This window comes from Pteropus alecto, unplaced genomic scaffold (genome assembly GCF_000325575.1).
Source record: "Pteropus alecto unplaced genomic scaffold, ASM32557v1 scaffold106, whole genome shotgun sequence".
NCBI classification, from domain to species: domain Eukaryota; kingdom Metazoa; phylum Chordata; class Mammalia; order Chiroptera; family Pteropodidae; genus Pteropus; species Pteropus alecto.
In genome coordinates this window covers 9,960,282-9,969,806 of record NW_006442103.1, presented here as the reverse complement: position 1 = coordinate 9,969,806, position 9,525 = coordinate 9,960,282, and the positions used below count along the sequence as shown (strand labels likewise).

Here is a 9,525-nt window from a genome sequence, read left to right as displayed (position 1 = left end):
GGGCCACCTGCAGGGCTGAAGGCAGAGAGAGTGGTTCTATCCTGAGACATGAGATGACATCGGTACATTTATGGTCCCTATATGTTCCCCAAGGTTTAGAGGCCATTAAGGTGAATTCCCTAGAGTTCAGGACCATCCAGGCTTAAGGATCAGTTGTGTGGCTGGTATGGAGTTAGTTGATTAGGCAAGGGCAAGGCAGTCCCTAGGTAGCCTAAGCAAGGAGGCAAATAAGGGGGACTGCTTTACATCACATATATTAATCTTACGGATACTGACAGAAGGTAAAAGTGGATCCTAAAGGATTGGAACAGAGGCAGATAGATAGCAGTCATGTCCCCCTACATCATATTCTCTCAAACCACAGGTGACAGAGAATATGGGTCTTAGGGAACCTGAGTCTGACCCAGCGTGGCTTATAACTGTCTGTGAAATGGCCAGGGGTCCTCCCTTCTCTGTTTCCACGGGAAAAATGCCTCTCAGATCACTGATGCCGTATGGCTAGAGCTCACTGATGCCATGAAACTCTTCAAGCGCTGTTGCCCACCCTTGACTGCACATAGGCTAGGCTCTTAATTTCTGAGCTTCTCCTATTTTCCAGACATGCTGTGCTTCCGACTCCATGCCATTGCACATGCTGCTTCCTCTGCCGGGAAAGTCTTTCCACAGTCCCTGCTTGACCCCCAAACCTGATGGATTCCTACTTGGCCTTTGATACTTAGCTCAGATATCACCTCTTTAAAGCCTTCCCAAGTTTCCCTCACCTCGGCTCCCACTGAACCCCCATTACTGTGTTTTAATCATCGAGTATAGGTTTGGTTCCACCACTGAGCTCTGGACTCCTGGAAGGCACGTTATATTTGATAATCATATAGAAGTAATGGTAGCAGCTATAGTTTATGGGGCACTAACTGTACCGGGCACTGTCCTAATTTACACCTAACCTCAGCAGCCCTACGAGACGGGTACTGCTGTCTTTTCCATTTCACAAAGGGAAGAAATGAAGGTACAGAGAGGTTGCGATTAACTTGCCCACAGTCAGTCAGCCGTGAAGTGGTGGAGCCGGGATGTGAACCCGGAGTTCGGCTCCAGAGCCCGTACGCTGAACCACGTGTGCTTGAGAAATGTGGACCTTTTGAGTGGCAAGGGTACTTTCCCTGAAATTTTGGATTGAATACCTAAAATTTTTACTGGAAGTTTCCCTCTGCTATTGGAGGGGTGATGGCTTCTTCATCTTAGGTTCTCCCAACATCTCACCTAAATATTTGTCAGAAAAACTTTGAAGTACAAGCAGCATCTATATATTCCCCAAGTATTCATTGAATATTTGCTGTGCACAGGGCAGTGCAAAATGAAAACAGAAGGTTTGTTTTAGACCCTCCTGGTAAGATGCTCGCAATTATGTTGTAAAACAGAAGGTGGTAAGTGCCCCCAGGGATTTAGAGAGGGAAAGGCTACTCCCCGCTAGAAGTAGGCAGGTCAAAGAAAGCTTGAGTGAGAAGGTGGCGTTTGAGCTGAGCCCTGACGAGCGGCGGGATTTGACCATGAGCATCTGAGAAGAAGCAGGGTGTGCTGGAAGATAGGCCATGGGGGACGTCACAGTAGTCACGATAACGAAGTGAGTAGCAGGGGGATGCTCAGGCTGAACTTGAAACTTAGGTGATGAAGGTAGTGTCAGGGACAAACATAAGGAAATAATAGGAGAGGCTGGCATGAAGGGAAAAAAATGTGTTTTGAACGTTCTGTTTGAGGTTCTGTCAACAGATTTAGGTGTAATATCTAGCAGGTATTTGGAAATGGAGGATTAGAGCTCAAGAGGTAAAACCTGGAAGTTTTAGTTGCAACAAATAGTTAAGCTCACAGAGGGAGAATAGATACAAAGTAAGAGAATGAATTATAGAACCTTTGGAACCGTTTCATTTATGGGGTAAAAAAAGAGAAGAGCCATCAGTGACCAGAGAAACAGACAAGTGCAGCTTTGCAGTGCCGAGGTGGGTGGGAGCACGGCGTGTGTCAGGTGTCACAGAACAGGCGGTCAAGGTTAACAAGGCCAGGGAGGGTGCCCTGGGTTGGATGGATGATTAGTGATCCCTACTGGGGCCTCATGTTCATTTTCAAGGTTGCAGAGGGGTTTGAAGCCAAAACACACAAAATTAAAAGTAAATGAGTAAAATAGTACAAGTGAGGCAGAGGACGGTGAAGGAACAGGACAGATGCTGGCTGAGGAGAAACCGCCAGGTGAGTGGTCCTGAAGGTCCCTCCCACACTGGCAGTGAAGCAGGTCCCGGGGCAGTTTGAAGGTTGGGGCCAAGGATGCTCAGGAAGAGGGTCAGCTTGGAGAGGAGGCCGTATGTTATTTCTTTGGGGAAATGGGAGAAAGGAGAGCAGATGGGTGGCACTATGGAGAAATGGGATAGAATGGAGGGCAGGACAGGGCGTGCGCACTGGAGGCGAGGACCATCTAAGAAGCTAAGCGGGTCAGAAATGGAGAGGGCAGGAAAGGTTTGCATATACCCCCTGGTACACCTCCAGATAACATAATAATGAGTTACCTGGAGGTAAACAAAAGAACTACGAAGTGTTCCTGAGTTTAGATCGGACTCTGATGCCATTGTTTACCTGTCTTAGTGGCATGGGTCGCAGTCACTCCCTTCCCAGAGCCTGAGCTATCTGTGCAGGGCTTCCAGCCTCAGGGCTCCTAGCCACTGAGTCCTGAGTCAACCAAGCCCATCCATAAGCTACTCACCTCCCACCACCAGCTAAGCCCTCCATGTCTGTTTTCCTAAATGGACCTTCTTTATAGATGAAATAAGCCTTTCTGAGCTACTTTTTAGAAACTCAAGACTGGAATATTAACCATCCACTGCCCCACTTAAAATCTTCATTGCTAGTCACTTACTGTCGTTAAGCAACTTTGAAAGATACTTTATTTGTTGACTCTTGCAGTGATTTTGGCTACTTCCGTCCAGAAAATGACTCCAAGTGTGTGGAACAGCCAGAGCTGAAGGGCCACGACCTAGAGTTTTGTCTGTATGGCAGAGAGGAGCACCTGATAACAAACGGGTGAGATGGCTTTTCTCCCTTATTGTGACAGATGAATCACCATTATTCAGAGTAAAAAGCGGCTCCTCTCTGCAGAGAGATCTGAGCAAGGTTTTAGAGCACTCTGGAAAAATAACTGTCTAACAGACCTTTCTGTGATGCTGGAAAGGTCCTGTAGTCTGCTGTGTCCCGTCTGGTAGCCATGAGCCCTGTGTGGCTACTGACACTAGAGTGACTGAGGAACTGAATTAATTTTAATTAAATAGCTACCATATAAGTGTTCCTGAGTTTAGATCGGACTCTGATGCCATTGTTTACCTGTCTTAGTGGCATGGGTCGCAGTCACTCCCTTCCCAGAGCCTGAGCTATCTGTGCAGGGCTTCCAGCCTCAGGGCTCCTAGCCACTGAGTCCTGAGTCAACCAGGCCCATCCATAAGCTACTCACCTCCCACCACCAGCTAAGCCCTCCATGTCTGTTTTCCTAAATGGACCTTCTTTATAGATGAAATAAGCCTTTCTGAGCTACTTTTTAGAAACTCAAGACTGGAATATTAACCATCCACTGCCCCACTTAAAATCTTCATTGCTAGTCACTTACTGTCGTTAAGCAACTTTGAAAGATACTTTATTTGTTGACTCTTGCAGTGATTTTGGCTACTTCCGTCCAGAAAATGACTCCAAGTGTGTGGAACAGCCAGAGCTGAAGGGCCACGACCTAGAGTTTTGTCTGTATGGCAGAGAGGAGCACCTGATAACAAACGGGTGAGATGGCTTTTCTCCCTTATTGTGACAGATGAATCACCATTATTCAGAGTAAAAAGCAGCTCCTCTCTGCAGAGAGATCTGAGCAAGGTTTTAGAGCACTCTAGAAAAATAACTGTCTAACAGAACTTTCTGTGATGATGGAAAGGTCCTATAGTCTGCTGTGTCCCGTCTGGTAGCCATGAGCCCTGTGTGGCTACTGACACTAGAGTGACTGAGGAACTGAATTAATTTTAATTAAATAGCTACCATATTAGACAGTACTGATTTAGAGGAGCCGCACTGCCCGCTCCCCTGATAAACACTCCCCCTCCCATTTTCGTACCACGTGTTAACATGCTTTCCCAGGTCACAGTTCTTTGGCACAGTCGCCTAAGGCAGAAAGGCGGGCGTGTCCCTGCAGCGAGGCCAGGGATGCTTGGTCTGTTCAAGGCCTGAAACTACACAAAACATCCCCAGACCTCCCTGTGGATCTCCCCCGAGGCCCGAAAGGTAGTGTAAGGATGAGAAGCTTTTCTGTAGCTTTTCAAATCTTATTTTCAGGATATAGGCAAGAATCCAGGCATACATCCTTTTATTCTGTTAACAAATTTGATCTGCCTTTCAGGTACCGGAAAATTCCAGGGGACAGGTGCCAAGGTGGAGTGAATCCAGCTCGAGAAGTAAAAGACTTGAAAAAGAAATGCACAAGCAACTTTTTGAATCCAGAAAAGCAGGTATGTTAAAGTAGATCTGGTTCAGGCGCAAGCGTGGTTTTGTATTCTATCAGGAATAGTCAGTCAACGCATCCAGAATTTTATTACGTAATACAGGGTGGCCAGACTACTTCTGTCAAAGGAAACTGTTAGGATGACGGGTGGGGTCACATAACCCAATTATAAGCTCACATACTGAACACGTTTTTGTTGGGGAAAAAATTGTATTCCATAAAGTTCCAAGGCTTAGAAGCATGGAGTTGAGGAAATTTCTGAGGCTCGGGGTCATTTAGAAAAGAGACTGAAGAAGTTTGGCTGTAAAGGGCTGGAGTTTTGCACATGTGGAAGAGAAGCGCACTGGACCGTAGGTAGGGTGGATCTCTGTGCCCAGTCATGCCAAGTGTGTTCTTTGTAATATTGGGCTGGTTTTGATTTAGAAGCAAGTTATGGGGTTGATTATAGGTTTGCAGTACTGAACTGTCTGGCTGGGATTTAGGGATATGTTCAGAGAAAACTTCTTGATAAAGAAGCACGGGACAAGCAGTGTGACTTAGGTCAATAAACTGTGGTCCCCAGTTTTCTAATCTGTAAAATGAGAGGTGGACAATCTGTAGTCCCTCCTGGAACTTCTGAAAGACAAGGACCTGACCAGGGGTGGGATTAAGGCAGTGGGAGAAGAATGTGTGGGTGTGTGTATTTGTCAGGGGGCAAGTTCCTCTTTCTCTGCACCCCTGCCCTGCACTCCTGGTGGCTGTCCTCAGAGTGTTTGTGTGTGTGATTGCACAGGACTCCCGTCCACAGGGACACAGCTTGTCCCAGAATCCAGCTTCGTCTCCTCTTGGATACATTGAAAACACACACCCCCTATCTCCCACCCAGAAGCAGGTAGGTCACACTCAAACAATGATATGAAAAGGCTTATTTGTAAAAACATACCAAAAACTAAGTAAAAAAATAAATCTTGATGTCATATGATGGCCCGCCTGATATAGCATTGGCACAGCTGCTTCCCAGGTAATGGCCCTTTTCTAGATTCATTCAGCTCATTATTATCGTACTCTCCCCTTCTTGCTCCACCCTTAAAAGCGCCAAGACTTATAAATAGTTATAGTGGGGAACAGTCAGTTACCTTTTGATCTAGGTTTCCAAGGCTTCCAGTGTAACTTTGACATTGAAGCCACTGAGTTTGCACCATTCTGACAGCTTCAAGGCAGTTGAAGTTCTGGTGACCCTCTGCCAGCTATAATATTCTGGTAACACTGAGATGGTTCATCTTGGGGGTTGAAGAGTATCATCATGAAATGTCTAAAGACTTCAGATCGTTCAGAAAAATAAAGGGAATGAGTGGCCTTTTTGAATTCAACCCTAGAATATGCAAACGTGAAATTTTTTGTTTGTGTTTTACTTTATCAAGAATTCCAGGTCAAATTCTGTTCCGATTATCCTGGCCACTGTGGGACTGATGCTGGTCACAGTTGTAGCAGGAGTGCTCATTGTGAAGAAATATGTCTGTGGGGGAAGGTAAGGAACGTGGAAGTCAATCGCAGGTGCTGCATTCAAACCAGAAAGTCAGCCAAGGGTGTATGGTTGAGTCTGCCCTTGGCAAAAACCAGCTAGTTGAAGTGATGTCCTAAAACATCAGGCCTAAATCTTCTTGGCTCTTATAGTTTCCATATGCCAACTATGGGCCATGCTTCCTATATGTGTGACTCATTCTGTGAGTGTATAAAACACAGAAAATCCACAGTCCTATGAGAAATGCACTCCTCACCATGTGGGGCATAACAGAGCTTCCTGTCCACAGGTTCCTGGTACATCGGTACTCTGTGCTACAGCAGCATGCAGAGGCCAACGGTGTGGATGGCGTGGATGCTTTGGACACAGCCTCCCGCACTCATAAAAGTGGTTATCATGACGACTCAGATGAGGTGAGACTATTTCTTCTTGAGGGGTGGTCCAGAAGTACAGAAAAAAAAAAGTGATTCTTCTCCTATTCATGATCAAGATACAATTGAGGCAAAGGAGGGTATAAGCTAGAAGCAGCAACTTAATGACTATAAGACTTAGTCAGCCAGATACGAGGCAATTGCTTTCAAAATGGGAATTTTTGGTCTATGTCTGTTGTTTCAGGACCTCCTGGAATAGCTCCTCAAAGGACCTGGGACTGAGCGTGGATGATGGAACCGCAGTACCTCTTAACACTCCCTGTGGCTCCGACTTAGGGAAATAAATTTCCCATTGCAAGGGACCCAGCTTTGTTTCTGCTGCTTCCGTCAAAGCCAGAAGGACCTCCACTAAAGAAATGTAGGGGGCGGGCGAGGGCGCAAAACCCTAAATGCTCTTACAATTGGCTCTGAGAAGAAGGGAAATTTTTAATTCTTTAACTTCTTATTTCAAGTTCTGTCTTTTTGCAAAGTATGGGGTCTTTTGGTTTGGTTTTGTTTTTTAAGGGAAATGAAATGGAATTTAAAGGGAACGTTTTGCTAACCCCACTCTTGCATGTTTTGCATGGTACCTGCCCTAGGGCACCTGCCAGCTCCAGCATCAACTCTCACAAAGTACTTGGTGCTGTCCCTGGGCTCTGCTGGTGACAAAAAGCAGATGCACAGATAAACACAGAGGCTGAAGTGACTGGCACAACTTGGGCTGTCTTTACCCGTCTGGGGACAGCCCTGCTCCAGGAACATCACACACCAGCTCAGCACACAGATCCCTACTTTTCTTTCTTTCTTTCTTTTTTTTTTCAGGGACCATAGATCACAGTGATTTTTCTTTTCCCTGTTTAATTAGGCAATACCCTTGTTAATTGCCCTTTGGTGACTAAACCATGTGCTTCCAAGACACTAAATCAGGAAAACTCAAAGGACAATATTTTTAACTTGGGACAGGAAAAAGGGAGCAGCAGAGAATTGACTAGATTTAGCACCTATTAAAGGAGGAATTCTTCCTTCTTCCGAGATCTTTCAAGCCATGCTTTGTATGTGTGCCAGTGGACTTACTCAAGGACAGGGTTCAGGCTTGCCCTGGATGTCTGCCCAGGCTGAGTGATCGCTTTGCTCGAGCTGATGGTGGCATGCAGGGTGTAGTCCCTGAGGACTGAACACCAGTCTTCCATGTGCCCTTCTACCTGCTGTATTGGCTCACTGGCGAATCGTTATAATGGCTGCTTATTTGATTCCTCTTAGGTGGCTGCTGTACATGGAGCCGGGAAGACATGTTTTCAGATTAATAGGCTTTTTTTTTTTTTAATTGGAATTTTATTGCCAGGCTCGCCTCTCTTCCTCACCCCTTTTTCCCTGCTTTGCCAAGTAATGTATTGGCCTAAAACCAGCTGACACTTCCAGCGCAGATGATGTTTTGTGTGATACATTAAGTCCATATTTTGAATTTAAATTTTCCATTTGACATTTTTTTAAATTAAATAAATTATAGAATGTAGTGAGGTAGATTTTGGGTTGGCCATATAGGAATGGAAAGCTTCAATAACTAGTTTTAATACAGCTCGAATATTTGCTATACAGGAATGTACTATAGTATGTTTCCAAGGTCTTAGGTATGTACTGTGCTGGTCACAGTTCCTCCCAATAATTATGATTGGGACTTTCTTTGGTACAGGCCATTTTGCTGCTCGTTCATTTTATGGCTAGAAAGTCAGTAAAAAGTAAATGTGCCAAATTGACTTTTGTCAGAACGTGTGAGCAGATGGCTAAGTTCTTTCCTCACCAGAATGGAGTAACAGCAGCAGGGCAAGTGGGGGAGGGAGTGGATGGAGAATTTTAGAGACTTTGAAACTACAGTAAAATTAAACAAGTCAGGGAGCTTCAGTTAGAAATAAAGTTAGGGTATTTTTTGTGACAAGAATACTTGTAAGAGCCAGAGAGCACTAGTCTTTCATTCATTTCGCATTGTTTTTAAATTAAAAATAATTAAAAATTATTCCAAAGAATAACCTGCTCACAAATGGCAAAGTGTCAGCCGTTGTCCTAGACACCCTTACCTCCTGCTCAAAGCGAAATTGATGCCCAGAAAAGACCTAATTACACCTACACTTTTTCTGCCAGCATGTACTCACTGGGCTAGGTGTGCTGATATATGTTGATTCTCTGATCACTTATAAGATGTAGGAAAGTTCATATTTTTCTCTAACCATATAACAGGAGGGTTCTTTGCATATAATGATACCTAAGATTTCTGTAGAATTTAGCAATTTTCAGAGCACTTTCATTTGCCTTATGTCATTTGAACCTCATGACATTCTTGCGAGGTTAAAAAAAAAGGCAGGGGTTGTAATCCGTATTTTTTTAGGAGATGGAGCTGAAGTACAAAAATTGAGTAGATTGCCCCAGGGTCTCTGAGTGTGTTACGAGCAATCCTGGTCGGTTGTCTCCCGAACTCCTGTCATTTTTATGCGTGCACGTGCTGCATACCTGGAGAGGGTTCCTGCTCGCAGACCACCTGCCATTCTGCAGGGCAGAGACATTTCTCTCAGAGCAGTGTTTTGTGCCCCTTGGTAAACAGATAATTTTATTCTGTTTCTCATGGCTGAAAACAAAAGTAACGATAATTTTAAATATGCGTTTTAAAAACTGCCCCTCAGCTCATGGAAGGTCACTATTCAAGAGTGCAGGATGCTGAGTCACCTTCTCCATTCTCCTGGTTTCCTGTCCCTGACTGGCTACCTGGCTCAGTTGGTTTGAGGACTGCTAACAAGCCTGGTTCATTCCCTTTATATTCCCTGGTTAGCTTTCTGCATCAGCCTGCGCACTCACAAGTGTACGCCCTCAGCCAGTGAGTAAAACTGCCTAAATCCATGATGCGTCTAAAAAGAAAAGATTTCTAATTTGTCCTCCTGATGTTAGGTTATGAGCATCATCTTTGAAAGTAAAGCATTAGCATATCATTGTGTAAAGTCCCAGCCTTGATGGTAGCAAAAGAGATTATTTCTGGAGGTTTCAGCAATAGAATTTAGCATCTTAAGTTAGATTGGACATATCAGATTGTTCAAAGTGGTCTGAGCTCGCCAATCCAG

The 9,525-nt window shown here is 44.8% G+C and overlaps 1 protein-coding gene across 1 annotated transcript in view; it reads left to right on the top strand.

Moving 5' to 3' along the window:
- SORT1 (sortilin 1) overlaps positions 1-6,983 on the top strand; it is a 38,050-nt gene extending 31,067 nt beyond the window's left edge. The window contains exons 15-19 of the mRNA XM_015595561.2: positions 2,944-3,060; positions 4,409-4,517; positions 5,911-6,017; positions 6,301-6,424; positions 6,627-6,983. Coding sequence (XP_015451047.1) covers positions 2,944-3,060; positions 4,409-4,517; positions 5,911-6,017; positions 6,301-6,424; positions 6,627-6,641 — 472 coding nt within the window. The 3' untranslated portion in view covers positions 6,642-6,983. The remainder of the gene's footprint in view (positions 1-2,943; positions 3,061-4,408; positions 4,518-5,910; positions 6,018-6,300; positions 6,425-6,626) is intronic.
- Positions 6,984-9,525: the final 2,542 nt, after the last annotated feature.